The sequence below is a fragment of the Xenopus tropicalis genome, chromosome 2 (genome assembly GCF_000004195.4).
Source record: "Xenopus tropicalis strain Nigerian chromosome 2, UCB_Xtro_10.0, whole genome shotgun sequence".
Classification (NCBI taxonomy): Eukaryota; Metazoa; Chordata; class Amphibia; order Anura; family Pipidae; genus Xenopus; species Xenopus tropicalis.
Genome location: NC_030678.2, coordinates 104,989,633 through 105,007,570, shown reverse-complemented (window position 1 = coordinate 105,007,570; position 17,938 = coordinate 104,989,633). Strand labels below are relative to the sequence as shown.

The 17,938-nt window shown below is 39.5% G+C and overlaps 1 protein-coding gene across 4 annotated transcripts; it reads right to left on the bottom strand.

Moving 5' to 3' along the window:
* Positions 1–811: 811 nt before the first annotated feature.
* lgals9c (lectin, galactoside-binding, soluble, 9C) lies at positions 812–13,074 on the bottom strand. Of its 4 annotated transcripts, XM_012956288.3 has the most exons (10): positions 12,890–13,069; positions 10,195–10,283; positions 8,156–8,360; positions 7,234–7,353; positions 6,288–6,332; positions 5,639–5,692; positions 5,164–5,175; positions 4,262–4,350; positions 2,949–3,111; positions 812–2,232 (listed from the first exon to the last, which is right to left on the bottom strand). In XM_012956288.3, the coding sequence occupies exons 1-10, from the start codon at positions 12,914–12,916 to the stop codon at positions 2,086–2,088; spliced, it is 951 nt and encodes a 316-aa protein (XP_012811742.1). In that variant the 5' UTR covers positions 12,917–13,069; the 3' UTR covers positions 812–2,085.
* Between the last annotated feature and the right edge of the window lie 4,864 nt (positions 13,075–17,938).

Sequence of the window (17,938 nt, the reverse complement as noted above, 5' to 3'; positions counted from 1 at the left end):
ATCTCCTCTACTGTGGGAGACTAATCTCCTGAAAATGCTTTCCCACCAGCAGTAATTTAAATCGCTGGTGAGAAAAAATATGTGTCATTTAACTTTTCCAAAGTTGCTTAAAATTGCCTTGTGAGGAAACGTATGTGTCACATATGTCTTCCTGTTGGTGATTTACATTGTTGCTGATGGGAAAGCATTTCAGGAGGCTAGTCTCCTGCAGCAGGTGATTTATCGCAGGCAACTAATCTCCTTGTGTGCCATTAGCAGAATTTTTGGCCTTGCAATCTAAAGTATGCGGATCTCTGGAGCTGTGCTTTAGAAATGTGGTATAGTACTGTCTGGGAGATTTGATCTGTACAAGCCAAAAATATCTATAAAACTATACAGTATTCAAAATCATTGGTAGTTTTGTGCATAAGAAATGTTTCCGATACATTTCCAAGATCAAGACAGACAATGAGCTCCCTCTAGTGTTTAAAATGATAAAGAAACAGTGAAGGCAACTGGTGTTCAAAAGTTAGATTGTGACATACCAGTAGATATTCGTTGCATGGAGAGCTCAGTTCAGATCTGGACTGCCAATCTGTGGATTTGGCCATATGACAGATTGACTGCTGTAAAATGCCTTTGACAGTCACTGTATAATAAGCTTGTGTGGGGCTGTTTGGGTCTCTGTGTAATTTAAATGCCAGGGCCTAATTTGAATCGCAGTCCCAGTCCAGACTGGTTTAGTCTGTTAGTAATAGAGATTCTAATACAACACACAGTACACAGGACCTTTACAAAAAAAGGGTATAATAAAAAATATAAAAGCAAAACATTCTTTTGATAATGCAGATTTATTGTGAGCCAAGTTACATATATGCAAATAATTGAATACGGTGTACTTATGGGTTACAACCATTTTGAAAGGCAAGGTTTCCTGTACTTCAAACTAACACAGTTCTGCTCTATTCCCATCCTATGAATGGTGCATGAGTACCAACTTGTATAGCTGCTTATTTATTATATCACTTTTACTTATTGTGAACATTATCATGTAAATATACATCATGGGGAATACATATTTATATAAAACTGACTCCATCTCTTCAAATGTTTGCTAATATAACAAGATTTTCCATTCTCATCTGTTTCGAGTGGAGTAGTGTTGGTTTTAAAAAGGTTCACTATTTAAAAAGTCTATATAAATTATTTCTTTACAGGTCTTAGCATCAGGTAGTGTGAAACAGAGATGTTATATTACGGATACACTTAGTAAACCTAAAGACTCAGAGGTTGCAGGAGGACTGCGTTTAAAGGGTTTTTTTTACCTTTATGTTAGTTTTTAGTATGCCCTTTATCATGCCCAGTTCTAAGCAGCTTTTTAATTTCAATTTTTGTTTTTAAAATTTGTAAATGATTTTCTTTTTTTGTTATCTTTCTATTCAGGGTCTCTCCTATTTATATTCAAGTTGGACCCAAACAACTGGATAGCTGCTGATATTCCAAACTGAAGAGCTGCTGAACAAATAGCTAAAAAAAAACTATAACCTATAAGAAGTTGTCTCTAAATACCACAGTCTACTTCATACCAAAAATTAATTTAAAAGTGAACTGTCCCTTTACTGTAAGCAACATGGTGGCTCACATTCATACAGGAATGTTCGGTTTACTCAAATTCTAGTAACCTATGGCCACCAATCAGAAGCATTTATTGCTCACCTGTTTGTAACCAATACCCTGATTGGTTGCAATGGGTTAATAGACCTGGTGTACACTTTGGGGCAGATTTTTTATGTGGTGTAAAAAATGACAACAAAACTGCTGATATTGAAAAATATCTGGCACACAGGTGGTGCAAAATAAGACACACCTTGATAAATTTGCCAATTATTTTACACAGTTTTTTTACACTTTATTTTGGTGTTTTACACAGCATAAAAAATAACAGCCATTGTGTCCGTTACTAAATTCTCCCATAAAAATCTACAGGTCTAATATTTTACTCCAATACCAGACCTTAGGTAAAAATCAACACCCTACACTGTTTAAAGCAAGCGTATAAGATAAGAAACTTATTTATCTTCCAATTTTTCTATTGTTGATCCGCTGCTAGACCTGCACATGCTGTAGGACAACATCTCCTTCAATCTGCAAGGTGTCTATCTGCTGCAGGCTGTGCACACGGTGATTGAAGTCACATATATGGGCTCCATTCACATGCACCTTGAAAGCGTGTTGCTCACATCTTATTTCAATCTGTGAAAAAAGAAACGAAGCAGGGTGATTGCCACTGTAATCCCACGAGTCTGTAATATATACATCATATTATGTATGTGAGAATCTAGGCAGAATTAGAGGAGAATATAGGAAATCTGTGCTGGACCTGTTTTCAGTCAACAAGCTAAAGAATTTTAAAAAAACCTGGTTAAAATAAGAAGTTAGATACAATTCCAGTTTTAAATGGGCAGTATACATCTGTATACATCTCTGCTAAATATGAGCACAATAAATAGAACTTCTGTTGAAAATGTATTCTGTTCTTTTCATTTAAAAAAAGCCTCAGTTTTGCCATTATAAAGCAGTACAGTTATGGGATCCCTTATACGGAAACCAGTTATCCAGAAAGTTGCAAATTACGGGAAGGCCATTTCCCATAGACTCCATTATAAGCAAATAATTCTAAGTTTTAAATATGATTTCCTTTTTCTCTGTAATAATTAAACAGTACCTTGTACTTGATCCCAACTAAGATATAATGTATCCTTATTGGAGGCAAAACAATCCTATTGGGTTTATTCAATATTTAAATGATTTTTAGCAGACTACAGTTATAGAGATCCAAATTACGGATAGATCCCTTATCCAGAAAACCCCAGGTCCCAAGCATTCTGTATAACAGGTCCCATACCTGTAAAAGATTTATTTTAAACAATTCCCCCCAAAATCATATAGAGAATCTTTCATTTACTTACCACAAAGCTCTGTCCTGGTGAAAAGACCATCCCACTTGGTAGATTGCGCTCTTCTTTGCCCCAGCTGCCATTCAGGTGACTGTTCCGTACAATTGTGTGCTCATCAAACCTCGGGTTGAAGTGCAATGCTGTGCCGCCATGGAATTTGAGGTTTAAATGAAACCTGGAAAGATTTATCTTCATCAAGTAACTTGAAGGGGTTGTTCAGCTTTAAGTTAACTTTTAATATGTTAAGTTCTTAGCAAACTTTTCGAATAGTCTTCTTTTATTTTCTAATAGTTTTTGGATTATTTGGCTTCTTTTGCCTCTTTCCAGCTTTTAAATGGGGATCACTGACCCTGGCAATCAAAAAACTCTTTCTGAGTGAGGCTACAGTTTTATTGTTTCTATGGTAATATGGAGTCAAGCAACCAAATAGCTTCTGAAATTCTTAACTGTAAAGGTGCTGAACATAAAGCTAAATAATTAATAAACCACAATAATAATAAAAACTTAACACCAAGTGCAGATTATCTTAGAATATCACTCTCTAGATCATACTTAAAGTTAATTTTAATGTGAACAGGCCCTTTAATATGTGGTCATGCTAAGGCAGGGATAGGCAGTCATGCTAAGGCAGGAATAGGCAGTCATGCTAAGGCAGGGATAGGCAGTCATGCTAAGGCAGGGATAGGCAGTCATGCTAAGGCAGGAATAGGCAGTCATGCTAAGGCAGGGATAGGCAGTCATGCTAAGGCAGGGATAGGCAGTCATGCTAAGGCAGGGATAGGCAGTCATGCTAAGGCAGGGATAGGCAGTCATGCTAAGGCAGGGATAGGCAGTCATGCTAAGGTGACTAAAAATTGAAACTGGCAAATGATTATCTTTTGTTAGAAGTGTATGTTGACTAATTTGACTCCCAGAATAAGGACTACATACTTGATTAGATTGTAAGATCTCATGATCCATCCCCTTTCCACCATTTAAATTTTTTTAAACTGTCTTTTTCAAAGGTTAAGACTGCTTGAGGCCAGGTCTGGATAGTATACAGTGCACTGGCCCTGCCTGCTCTACAGTCACTAATGGGTAGTAATAGGCAAAGGTGCAACTCTCACTACTCACTCACATCAACTAAAAGAGCAGTATCAGTATAAATATCCCTCAAGCCATTGTTGGACTACAGTAGGGCTACAGTTTGCTATCCATGTTTTCTGTATTTCCGCCCAGACTTCATGTAATGCCCTCTGTCTGACTCCTGTATTAGGGAAAAGACAGAGCCATCTGCTAATTCCTGATAGACTGGGTTATTTTCATGCACAGTGTGTGTCATTTACCTTTTTGGGTGTGCAGGGACTGTTCCCCTGACAGCAATCATCTTGGAAGGAAAAAAACCTCCATGGATTTTAGTTTGGTATGGAATTGCCTATACAGCAATAAAAATAAAACTTTTATTTCTTGTAAGACATTGTCTATTACATTTTACAATCTCATATTCTTGACTAAGACATTGTTCCCTGTGCATGTTTAACTGCAGAAATATTATGGGGAGAAGAAATGGAATAGTACATTTGTTCCTATGGGAAAAGAGATGGCTAAGTTGTTGCTACTGGAGAACACATTTCTCAGTTCTACCTATGGGAGAAGAAAAGGCTCATATGCTACTATTGGAGAAGGTAAGTGTCATTTGTTCCTAAGGGAGAAGGAATGACTTAACTGTTCATTAAAGACTGCTATTTTTGCCAGTATAGAGGGGCATTACTGGGTTGGATGCATCTCTGCCCTATCATATCCTAGTAATTCGTTATGAAGGGATCCACCACCCAAAATAATTTTTTGCATAATAAAAGAAAATGTATAAAAATTGTATAGGGCTCTGAGCTAGGGGTAGGCAGACAGAAAAGCTACATGCCTAGCACCCCGCCAGCATTGCACCCTAGGCAAGCGCCTCTTCTGCCACCCATAGTTTTTGGGATTTTTTGTTTGTAATTGCATGAAAATTCTTGCAAAAAAAGAGTATTTGGTATTCCTATACATATTTTCTGCATTTTTATTTATTCATGCTTTTTATATTTAGACTTTTAAATAAATGAGACATTCTTTTTTTTTAAAAAGTGATTTTAGTTGTGGTAGAAAAAAAAATCTAAAATTATATAAATCTGGATTTTGCTAATTTGGCCTCTACAAGTTCATTACATTTTCTTTAATTATGCACAAATAGAATAAAGTGAATACTTACATAAACTTGCGGCTGTAAATAAAGCAAAATGGATCAGTAAATGATAAGAACTGCAAGCACATGCTCTCTATATGGTCACTGTATGTCTTAGTGAATTCTAATCTAAAGTAATTCTAATCTAGTTGCAGTTTATACCACTTGTATACTCTGTATACATTAGGGCAGTGATCCCATGTTGCTCCCCAACCCCTTGGATGTTGCTCCCAGTGGCCTCAAAGTAGGTTATTATTTTTTAATTCCTGGCTTGGAGGCAAGTTTTGGTTGCATAAAAACCAGGTGTACTAACAAACAGAGCCTCCTATAGGCTGCCAGTCCCCATAGGGACAACCAAATAGCCAGTCACAGCCCTCATTTGGCACCCCAGGAACTTTTTGAATGCTTGTGTTGCTCCTGAACTCTTTTTACATTGAAATGTGGCTCACGGGTCAGAAAGGTTGGGGCCCTGCCTTAGGATATGCTGAGATGGAAAACTCACATTGAATGCACCTCCAGGTGGGAATTGTTGAGGAAGGTATCCTGGTTGATGGGGCTGAAAAAAAGTGCAATTATTTATTAGAAATGCAGAAGTGAATAATGTGCAGTTGAACATAATGACATTCTAAATTTTACATTCCAATAGGGACAAATAATATAATGAATTTACAGAAACTACCAAATAAAGCAAACACCAACACAGTTTATAACATACTTTATGAGACTGCCATCTCAAGGCCTATACTTATATTTGAGGGTAACTCCTTTCACAGTCACTAAGCTGACTGTGGTATAATTAGACATCTGAATATATATAAGCTAGGGGGCAGCTGTAGACAGCAGAGGAACATACATCAGTCTGGCATATACTGAAAACAGATCAGCAGTTGTGAATCATCTGACTACATTTTCACACTAGGGCGTGTGAACAAAACAATGCTATCAAGAACAGGAACTTCCCAGTAGAGGCAGGATTTGGCTGCTGTCTCAAAGCCACTGTTGATATAACCAGTGTACAGGGTCATAGTAAGGGTAGTGTGCCACAGGGAGATTAGTCCCCCATAATAAATCTCTGCTGCCGCAGGCAAATAATCTCCCCGAAAAGAGAAGTTTATAAAATTTAAAACAACCAACCACAAATAAAAACTCACACTGAATGTGGGTGCACCAGGAAAGTGTTGAGGAGGGAAGCCACCCTAGAAAAAATACCTTCAAATTAAATTGCTGGACATGAACACCACAAACAGACTTGTATGGTGTATTTAATCTAGGCTATGGGTTATGTTTCAAGGAAGAATATGTGCAGATTTACAAAAAAAAAATTGAACCATGGAAGCCGAAGAATGTAGTTGGTGCAAAAGGTGCTTTGTCACCCACACATTTGCTCTCTTACGGTAGGTGACAAAACATCAGCAAATACCCTTCAATAGGGTCAGTATACATGCATACTGATGCAATTTCAAGCCATAGCACATTTACACTGCAGAACAATTACATGGTTAGCCCATGGAGGGGCAACAAAACACAAAAAGGTGCAGGTAACAAAACACACAGGGTTTAATGTTATTAATGATTTTACAGACATATCAATGCAGATGAATGTCGCTATTCTCCAGAATGTGTTTGATGAACCCTATTCTGTACACTGGGTGAACATACTGAAGCAATGAAGCATATACAAATATCTCTATGATACAAACATGAATATACTGTACAGTATATAAATATTATTATTATTGTCAGTTCAAACATCAGTCTAATGAATGCAATAATCAGGTAATGCACTGGTGTATATATATGCAGTCTGTTTGTAGAATAATATCTTTTGGCAGAGGGAACTGGCAGTTTTTCAACATCTGGTACCTAAAATATTACCTGTTTTTGGACTAGTAATACATTCTCTGCCTAATGATAAGATGTGGTGCATGTTTTAACAACACAGATGGTGTATGTCAGTTCTTTGCTAGTGAAGCTACATTTCATTGTGTTTACAGTAGATGAGAACTTCTGAAGCAGCTGAAAAGTATTTAAGTGCAACACAAGACTACTCAGGACTGTTACTCCTTGGTAATTACACAAACACTGGTATTTACATACCCCTTGCTGTTGTACATGGACACATGTTAAGTTAACACATCCCCCTATGGTCAGTGTATTAACTCTTTGGATTGGGATCCGGTGATGGTATTCCACAAAGTGATTCCTGTTCACAGAAACCTGGGGAGAAAATTTACAATGCTATAAAAAAATATAAAAAATAATCCAAGTATAATGGTAATTTTAGAGCTAATTAAGAAGCTTATTGCTAAGGGCCAGTAAGAACCTAATATGTTATCATTTTACTATTAATAAAGGAAAATGCATAGCAACCATTAACCCATCAAACACCTTAGGTTAGGTTGTAACATATAAAGTCTGTAATGTACTGCAGGATATGTCACCAACATAATGTGCTTCACCTAATATTTCACAAATAAGTTTTGATCACAAATGTGCCTGTATTGGAAAAGGCAAATTTAGTTTATGGTGTATCAGTTTTAGATATGAAATATTTGAAAAATGCAAAGGTAGCTTTTGTGAAGCTCCTGGGGAAGGACTGGGTTAGGAAGTTGCCTGTAGTATAGCAGGTAATATAGTGGCTGGTAGGGCCATCATCAGAGGTGGACAAGCAGGAACACAGTTACGGGCCCATCACAATGATGGAACTGGAAAGGTAGGATGGTTCCAAACCATGGGCTGCAAAAGAGGGCAGCAAGACTTATATGACAACGGTTGGGCCAGGGGTGTGTTCAGGCTGATTATGGCATGGCATTGGCTAACTCTGCCAACTAAGTAGTATGGGGACCTGATGAGTTCTGATGGTTACATGATAGTTAGTATAATATAGTGACATGGTGCCTGTAGAAATGTGGATATTAGCCTCTGGGCAACAGGCAAGATGATGACAGGGTTTCATAATTTTTGTTACAGCTCTGTAAAACCTTCAAAAGGTAAATGTTGGGAGTGCTTGAATACATACGTTGTAACTGTGGTTGGAAACAAGGATCCGGATCTCAAAAGGCTGATGTCTGTGAAAAGGCATTTCCCGCTTATTTTCCTCCCTCCCCCAGCTATTACGCTCTTTGGTGTTGCACACAACAATTCCGCCATCAATGAATCGGGGGTTAAAATGGAAGGCAACATCATCATTCGAAGAGTGACCACACTGAAAGTTTATATTAAACCTGTAACAGACAGCAAAGCCATGCATATCATTTATAATATAGTATAATGCAATCTAATACAGTAAATTTGTAGATTGTAAGTTCTTTTGGGCAGGGCTCTCCACCTCTTGTATTGGTTATTGATTGCTTTATATGTTACTCTGTATGTCCAATGTATGAAACCCACTTATTGTACAGTGCTGCGGAATATGTAGGCGCTTTATAAATAAATGTTAATAATAACAATAATAAATCAAGTCACACTAATGTAAAACCCAGTGTATATATTCATTGCTTAAATGTTCATCAATCATTCATGGCAATTATTACCATTTGTTGTTTACCTTAGCTTTAGGTGGCCTTGACAGCTAAATCTTTTCTATGTCATATGGGAGTAATTGCACAGAGAGTATAGTGAAGGCAGTTGTCAAATACATACAATTAACAAACCTGGATAAGCCCAGCTGCCGAATATTTTGAATAAGAGAGTAATAGACCTCAGTAAAAGAAAGGCATTTGTTGAGGACATTTGTCAGGAGCTACAGTAACAAACAGAATTAAAGGAGACTCATGAGCCTGCTCATGAGGGGGGGTGGACCAGTGACATAAGTATGGGCACATCAATGGTGTAGGAGCGGAGCTATGGCAAATCGTTTGCTTGTAAATTTGTAATACCAGCCTTGATCTGTATTTTACAAGTTAGACAGGTAAAATACAGGCTGGGAGGAAAATTGAACAGCATGACGATCTGACTGAAAGACCAGGCAGGAATAACTAAAGATCCTACTCCTTGACCTTGAGATCTCAGTACTGGGTTAAAATACAAAGGAAACCAGATAAGCAGCTTTGAATCATTGCACAAATCAGTCTAGAATGTGAGCAAGTAAAGTCACTGAGCACACACATTAAACCACTAGGTCAGCGCCACTCATTGACAGCAAGTTGAAAAATAAAATGAATTAAGGAAATGAGGTTTAGGTATGTCTCCATTCCCTGTTTATACTCACTTACAGGAATAATACTACAAGCCACAATAATGGAAATGGAAGAGACATTCACCTGTGTCACAATATGCATTAGTTCCAGGTATCATTGTTGCCAGAAAAGAAGCCATGAAAAACAATGAATTGGGGACACTTATGCAAATAGATTGCATTTGTAGCAAATATCTGGTTACAATTTAACAGAGAGAAAATATGTTGTGCTGAGCAAGCTTTAACTATATATTCTCCTTAGGCCTCCTATCCTCTGACTGTTGTCAGGTCTGACCTTTTTAATTGCATTGCATCAGTTTTATTTATCCACTGTAAATATCTATCCTAATAAATTTTTCACCAACTAAAAAAAATTACATTTTTGAGTCGTTTTATTGCACAATTTTATTCTTTCAGCTGTAATTATTAAACTGTTGCAATTCTATATCTGCCATTAACTCCCTGCAAAATATATCTCTCCTCCCCCCCACACTGCATGTTCTCATATTATATATATATATATATATATATATATATATATTCCATATAGATTGTGCTGCATCTATTTTATCAAACTGGTTAATGTGAACCTCTAAACATGACAGAAACATTCTCAATTGCCCCACGCATAGGGAGATGTTAAAATGTTAAATTGGCATAGGCAAGCCTAGCATAGCAACAGGGGGTCTTATAGGGTTTTGGGTTTATTTCTCTGTCAGGCCATGATTATTCACTCAGTTGCCTGGCTTTCCTTGGTCCTAAGCATGGAATGCTGTACAGACGAGAGCAATGCCACCAAAATAACATGCAAGCTGAAGTGCCATGAGCACCTTGTAGCAAATGTTTTTAATAAATAAACTGAAAAAAATAAAATAGTTCACCTGTCTCCTGAAGGACAGACAACTCCGCTAATGACCACCAAAAACCCATCATGGAGGCCATGGGACAGTGGCAATGTAAAGGGAACAGGCTGGAAAACAAACACAGAATTAGTGAATTAGATATGAAAGCACATAGTGGAACTTAAAAATACTGCTTAACACTACAAATGGATTCAAGGCTGGATCAGGCAATCTTAGGATGTATGCTGCAAACACAAATTCCCATATCTGTGTTACTTATGGTCTGAACTTTAAGACAGAGACCTCTAAGGGACCTTTATCGGTAGCTAGAATCGGCCGTGTATGGGGACCTTTACACAGGCAGATCCTAGCTGCCGATTCGAGTCTTCCAGCCTGGCCCGAAAGGGTTCTGAGCAGGAAAAGTGTCATCAAAGTGTCCAATTCTGCCTTCTGAAATGTTACAGGGGTGCTGAAGGGGTTAAATGATTTTTAGCCACTGATTTACTCCTATATATTTGCAGGCAGGAATGCCCCTGATTGTATGCACCCCATTTTAGCCTGGCCCAATATGTTTCCGGGCAGGAAAAATGGGCATCAAAGTGGGCATCTTTGCAAATTAAATGAGCAACAAGGGGGCTAAAGGGGTTAATAGATTTGGGCCACTGATATAAACCTATGTACTATGCAGTCAGGGATGCCCCCCATTGTATGCATCCAGTTCAACCTGGCCTGAAAAATGGTATCAAAGTGGGCATCTTTGCAATTCATGCTGTTTGAATAAATATAGCATATCTGCTATGACCCTGAGGTCATTAACCTCTTCAGCACCTCTGTTAAAAAGGCAGAATTTTAAAGATGAAAACTTTAATTTCACTTTTCATGCTTGTCAGTACCATTTTGGGCCAGGCTGGAATAAACTGTATATAATGTTGTGAAATCAGAGGTCCAAAGTCATTTAACCCCTTCAGCATTCCTGTATTCAAAACGGCAGAATTGCAAAGATGCCCTTTTAATGCCACTTTTCCTGCCCAGAACTTTTTCTGGCCAGGATGGATGGGGGTGCTTACAATGCAGGGAATCCCTGCCTGCAAATATATAGGTTTAAATCAGTGGGGGTCATTTCTAAAATTTTCACAGTGCAGAATTATTCGGACAGTGAACATATTTTCCCCTGCCCATGTTTATATTTATAAAGCTGGACAAGACTGGTGCATTTAATATGCAAACAAAATAATGTTTTTTTTATCAACAGCTTGAAAGCTTTTTAAATATGGTATATTCACAAATTATATATATTTATGCACGCACTAAGCGTCCACATTACGCCAACTTTGGTGGCGGAAAAAATGTTCGCTAAACTGATTTTGCAAAGTTAAAATTGGTGCTATATTTGCATTCAATAAATACACAAAGCGGGCCTCTCATTTGCAAATTTTTGTGCGCAATTCACATTTCACTGTGATTCACAAAAAAGGAAAGACAGACACAGCAGTGCAAAATTTAAGCGTGTAGAGGAAACCATGCGCAACAACAAAAATTTCCGTGCCAACTTTATAATTGATCCCCCAGTGACTCCAACTAATTTAACCCCTTCAGCACCCCTTTACTTATTCAAATAGGTAGATTTGTAGTGATGCCCATTTTGATGCCACTTTTCCTGCTCAGAAACTATTTGGGCCAGGCTAGAACAATATATTTCTAATGCAGGGAATTTCCCTGTCTGTAAATATATAGGTTAAGGCTAATGCCAGATGGGGTGTTTGGCGTATATTTTCAGCAAGCCGAAAATAGTGCCATATGCCTCCTACCTGTGGCTGACCACAAATAAATGGAATACGCTCAGGTGCAGGCACATGTAGCCAATATCCGCCAAAGATATGAAGTCTCGCATTTTTAGGCAGATATCGGCTACATGTGCCTGCACTCGAGCGTATTCCATTCATTTGGGTGCAGGCACAGGTAGGAGGCGTATGGCGCTATTTTTGGCAAGCGATTTTCGGCTTGCTGAAAATATACACCAAATACCACGTCTGGCATTAGCCTTAAATCAGTAAACTAAAGTCACTTAACTCCTTTTGAACCCCTGTTTGTTTTTCAAAAAAGGCTTATTTGCAAATATGCCCATTTTAATGCTACTTTTCTGTCTCATAACAATTTTGCGCCAGGCTGGAATGGGGGTGCATACAATGTGGGATATCCCATGTGGCGTTTAACCCTTCAGCAACCCTGTAACTTATTCAGAAAGCCTGAATTGCAAAGATACCCACTTTGATGCCACTTTTACTGCTCAGAACCCTTTGGGGCTAGGCTGGAAGAGGATGCATACACTGTGGGGCATCCCTACCTGCAAGTATATAGGTTTCATTTAGCATCTCAAAGTAATTTAACCCCTTCAGCATCCCTTATACTTATTTAAAGAGGTAATTTAAATTATTAGTTATTCATTGAACCGAATACAATTCTCACACCATTTTGGTGCCACTTTTCCTTCCCAGAATCATTGCGGCTGGAACAAGCTGTAGCCTATGTAGGGCACCCCTGTCTATGAATAAGTACTTTTAAATCCATGGGTCATTTCATTCTTTTAAATACCAGCTACTTATTCACTGTCTGAATAAGAAACCATTTTCAAGGCAGGAATAAGAATCTGGCCGAATAAGAAACCAACTTCAGTGGCAGGGACCCCTCTCCCAATGACATACCCATTCCATGCAAGGCTGCACATCATACTTACAGGGTTGTTAATGGGACCGAAAGACATGTTGCTCCCCGGGACACGAGTGCCTGAAACTTGCTCTGATCTCACTGTACTTATAACGGTGAGGGAGTTCAGGGAACAGCCCGAGTCTAAACAAGAGGAGGAGGGGCCTTACAATAGGGAAGTGCCCTGTGATTTCACAGTCACACAAAATAGAGAGAGTGGGATGGGGCTGGTACAGTGGGAAGAATCTATTGTATTCAACTAGTTTGCAAGTAGGAAGTGACATGCTGTGCTCATAGCACTCGTGATTTATGTAATACTTCCCTTCTGTCAAGTCAATTACATAATATAAAGTTCCATTATAGGGTAGAAATGTTCCTAAATGCCAAATAAGACAAAGGTCTTTGTGAAGAATATGCCTACATTTATGTATCTGCTCTACCTGAAGGCTGCAGGTTTTGTAGAAGTCCTTGCTAATAATTCAGAGTTCATAGTTGTCCATATTTGAAAGACTTGCTGGTCCAACTGTATTTAGCATAGTACATAGGAAATGAAATATCTCATTCATTGCAAGACCTAGTAAAAATGTTGCAAAATGCATTATATTTAAAAATTATTAATAAAAAAAATTAACTTTATTTTTATATATATGTATCTCTATCTCTATATCTCTATCTCTAGCATGCAAAAAGTAAATGCCGCACTCACAGGACTTAGTGATGAAAAATAAACTTGTTTATTTCAATGTCAATCTAATGTTTCGGCTGCTACCACAGCCTTTCTCAAAGTGAATAAGCAAACATAGAAACCCACTGATAAACCCAATGTGGCGCCAAATTTGGGCTGATGACGTCACTCAGTCATCAGCCAGTGCCCACCCCCATAGGTGTACATCAAAAAACGAAACAACACAATACAACTTTTTACTTTTTGCATGCTGTAATACTATTTTTCAATACTGCACCCTGGCCATCTTATACTGTATTAGACGAGAGTGCCTGTTGCTTTGGACTTTTCTATATATATACATATATATATATATATATATAGCAAGGTTTTTTTTATTACTCCACGTTTCAGTTCCTTCCTGGAAGTTTCATCAGGGAGACCAATACAGAGTGAATGCAAATGCTTTAAATGTGCATAATGGCTCCAAAAGGATGTTGCTAGGCAACCACCAAGTAAATGTAAATAACAAATTAACCACACAGAAACGAAAAAAAACAGAAAAAATGAAAAAAACTAAATCACTCATGCTTTACAATGTGCTTAGCCTAGAAGCCAAATCAATTACGGGTATGGCCAAATCACACCCCAATCTGTCCCCTGGACAAGACTCTACACGTCATTCTTAGACTAAGGGAATTAGCTGAAATTCCAACTGACTGTCTCTTAGTTACAATGGATGTCAAAAGTTTATATACTGTTATACCGTATGACATGGGTATTTTGGCATCCCGACAGGCACTACTCACAGATACATCATGACGTATACCAATTGAATTTTAAACACAATAATTGGAACTAACTAACTAATTCTTTTTACCTACAAATAGCTGGTACGGCCATGGGTAATGCTCTTGCTCCATCATACGCCAACTTATTTATGTTACAGTTCGAAACTGAACATATTGCACCCTTAATTAGAGACGCCATTTTGGTGTACTTTCGCTATATTGATGATCTGTTCATGATCTGGGTTGAGGGTTTGCTTTCTTTTCACCAATACCTTAACAACCTTGATAATCTGGTTAAGTTGACTCTGAACTTTCAACATGAGAACATAGATTTTCTGGACCTCAACATTTTTAGGGACCAATCTCGACCGTAATTCCATTTTGCATGCCTCTAGTAACCATCCTCCTGCCACCATTAGGGGCATCCCCTATTCACAATTCTTACGGACCATTAGGAACAACAGCACTCCAGAATTAGCCGTAGAACAACTCAGGGATATGTACACTAGATTTCAGCAAAGGGGCTATTCTGACACCATTTTGGAAGCACAGCTTCAAAGAGCTCTTCAACATACACAGGATGATTTCCTGCAGAGAAACAAGGCGAACACTGGGGAACCACCATTAATTTTCACCACTACTTTTACTACAGCATCATCACAACTGACCAGAAGCATCCACAAACACTGGCCAATGATAAATCAGGATGAATCCTTGTCACTATACCTGTCTAACAAACCCTTGATGGGTTACAAGAGGAGGAATAGCCTCAGAGACCTTCTGGTTAGAACGGACTTTAAAGACCAAAGTAGGGACCCCTCAGACTGGCTATCGGCACAAAAGAAATTCGGTTGCTACAGATGCCCGGACTGTGTGACATGTCGATGCTTGCTGTTGGGTCCACATCTAGCTATGTCATCTATATCATTACTTGCCCATGCAGATTGTACTATGTAGGGAAAACAGTAAACATGCTGAAAGAAAGAATTGGAAACCATAGATCAGCAATCAGCAAAGCCTTGAAAGAAGGGAAATCGATTCAGCTGGTTGCTAGACATTTTGCACTACAACGACACCCCCTGCCTACCTTCAAATGTATGGCGATTGACCAACAACCGCCCCTCAGGAGGGGGGGCAACAGGGACTTGGCTCTACTCCGCAGAGAATCTAGATGGATTCATACATTGGATTGTGTAGCCCCTAGGGGCCTTAATGAAACACTATCACTGGGTTGTTTCACTTAGGTCTTCAGGATATACTGTGTAACCGCTCAGCTGCCCTGGGAATCAATTTCTGTTACCATTATTTGTAACTTTGTCTTATCTGCTTCATACTTGCAACAAGTGTGGTTGCTACATATTTTGTAACCTTTATTCTGTTTCTGCTCTCTTCCTCTTTCCCTATCTGCCATATATCTTTGCTAATGCACAGACGCTGTGAAGTGTAGTTTCACTAGACTCTAGGTCCCTTACCTGCCCCCTCACTGACCCCATAGGCACGATGCGGTGGTGGTAGATATAGGGTAGCAAGCGTACCCTTGTTTGTTCCCGGCAGGCTCTCAGAGGATACCCTTACATACGCCCGCACACGGGCTGGTACCTTATACCCTCCAGGGGGTTGTCCTGAAATACTGAGCCACAGCACTATACCCCCTTTGTGAACCCCTTGCTAGACACCCTCTATATGCACAAAACAGATCGATGTGGGGAACTTTGGTCTAATTTACATTGGATCAGTGTTTCCCCATGGGCGCCTGTGAGTGTGTATTCCATTGTTACCAATAGCGCATGGGAGATTCAAAGCGGCGTCTGGTTGCTAGGAGACGTGGCAGGTCCAGCGCGACTGAACTAATGGGGATCGGAGCTTCCGTGTGGCATGCTGTGCCACAAGCTGTGGCTACATGACGGACCGGATACCTTTAGTAAGTGGTTCCCTGCCTCCTCGCATGCATTCCACCCCGCAGCATTGTAAGGCATGAGTGATTTAGGGGCCAGTAAGCTAGGGGTGGTGGGACAATTTGGGTCTTACATGTGGCTCCATGCATTATATTGCTATAGCCTTTCTCCCTTGTATTCTCCCTTGTATTGTCTTGTCTTATTTTTTTTCATTTCGGTGTGGTTTATTTATTATTTACATTTACTTGGTGGTTGCCTAGCAGCGTCCTTTTGGCGCCATTATGCACATTTAAAGCATTTGCATTCACTCTGTATTGGTCTCCCTGATGATCAGTTATTAGCTTTTCTAAGGCTAATGTCAGACGAGGCGTAGGGTGGATTTATTTTTGGCAAGCGGAAAAGCGCTTGCTGAAAATTCCGCCCTACGCCTCTTACATGTGCCTGCACCCGAATGAATGATATACGCATGAGATATGCATAAAAATGCGAGACAATGCAAAGTCTAACATTTTTATGCATATATCGGCTACATGTGCCTGCACCCAAATGAATGAGATATGCTCGAGTGCAGGCACATGTAGGAGGCATAGGGCGGAATTTTCAGCAACCGCTTTTCCGCTTGCTGAAAGTATCCTCCCTACGCCTCATCTGGCATTAGCCTAAGCCAGCTGCAGAATGAAAGCTAACATTTGAAAGATTGCCGTGGGTTACTACCCAGGTGCAAATTTGAGTCCCAATATGTCCAAACTGCAGCAGGTTGCCACTTTACAGAATTGTTTTAGGGAAGGATGAAATGCTAGGCCTAAATGCCTGATGCTCTGGACTGTCCACATTTGAGCCATTAGCCAAAACTGGTGGATGGGAGCTGCCCTGCTCATGTCTGGACACTGCCCCTAGTTTCCAGTCTCCTATATATCTGACTAGTATCAGCCTGCTACAGGTGATAAATACCTTAAGGTACCATTTTTCACATCCCATCACCAATGTTTTCCAGTTTACCCTTAATGGGGCTATGTTAGGCACATCCAGGATGAAGAAGGACCCAGGGGATTATAAACTTGGCTGTAGAGAGCAATGGCAGTCAGCAGATGCAAGGCCAAACACGGTTTTGAGCTGCATTAAAAGGGGCATAGATTTTTTGTCAGGTCAGCGACCTCCTTCTGTAGGTCCGTCACAACTTTATTTTTTCTGACTCCAGGACATGTCTCTCAACCTCTGAAGTGACACTCTCCTTTAGAGACTTAGAGGCAGATTTATCAAAGTACAGTTTTCGTACATTTGAAAAGCTTTTCAAAGTACAAAAAATTCGTATTTGAAAATACGAAAAAAATCGTATCTGATCATATAATGGATGAAAAATATCTGAACGATCGTAAAATGCAGGAAAACTCTGCTGACTTTGATCCTTCTGTGCATGATGTTGGAAGCCTCCCATAGGAATCAATGGCACTCTGCAGCTCCAACCTGGCCCAAGGAAAGTCTCCCATAGGGCTCAATGGCACTCTGCAGCTCCAACCTGGCCCAAGGAAAGTCTCCCATAGGGCTCAATGGCACTCTGCAGCTCCAACCTGGCCCAAGGAAAGTCTCCCATAGGACTCAATGGCACTCTGCAGCTCCAACCTGGCCCAAGGAAAGTCTCCCATAGGGCTCAATGGCACTCTGCAGCTCTAACCTGGCCCAAGGAAAGTCTCCCATAGGGCTCAATGGCACTCTGCAGCTCCAACCTGGCC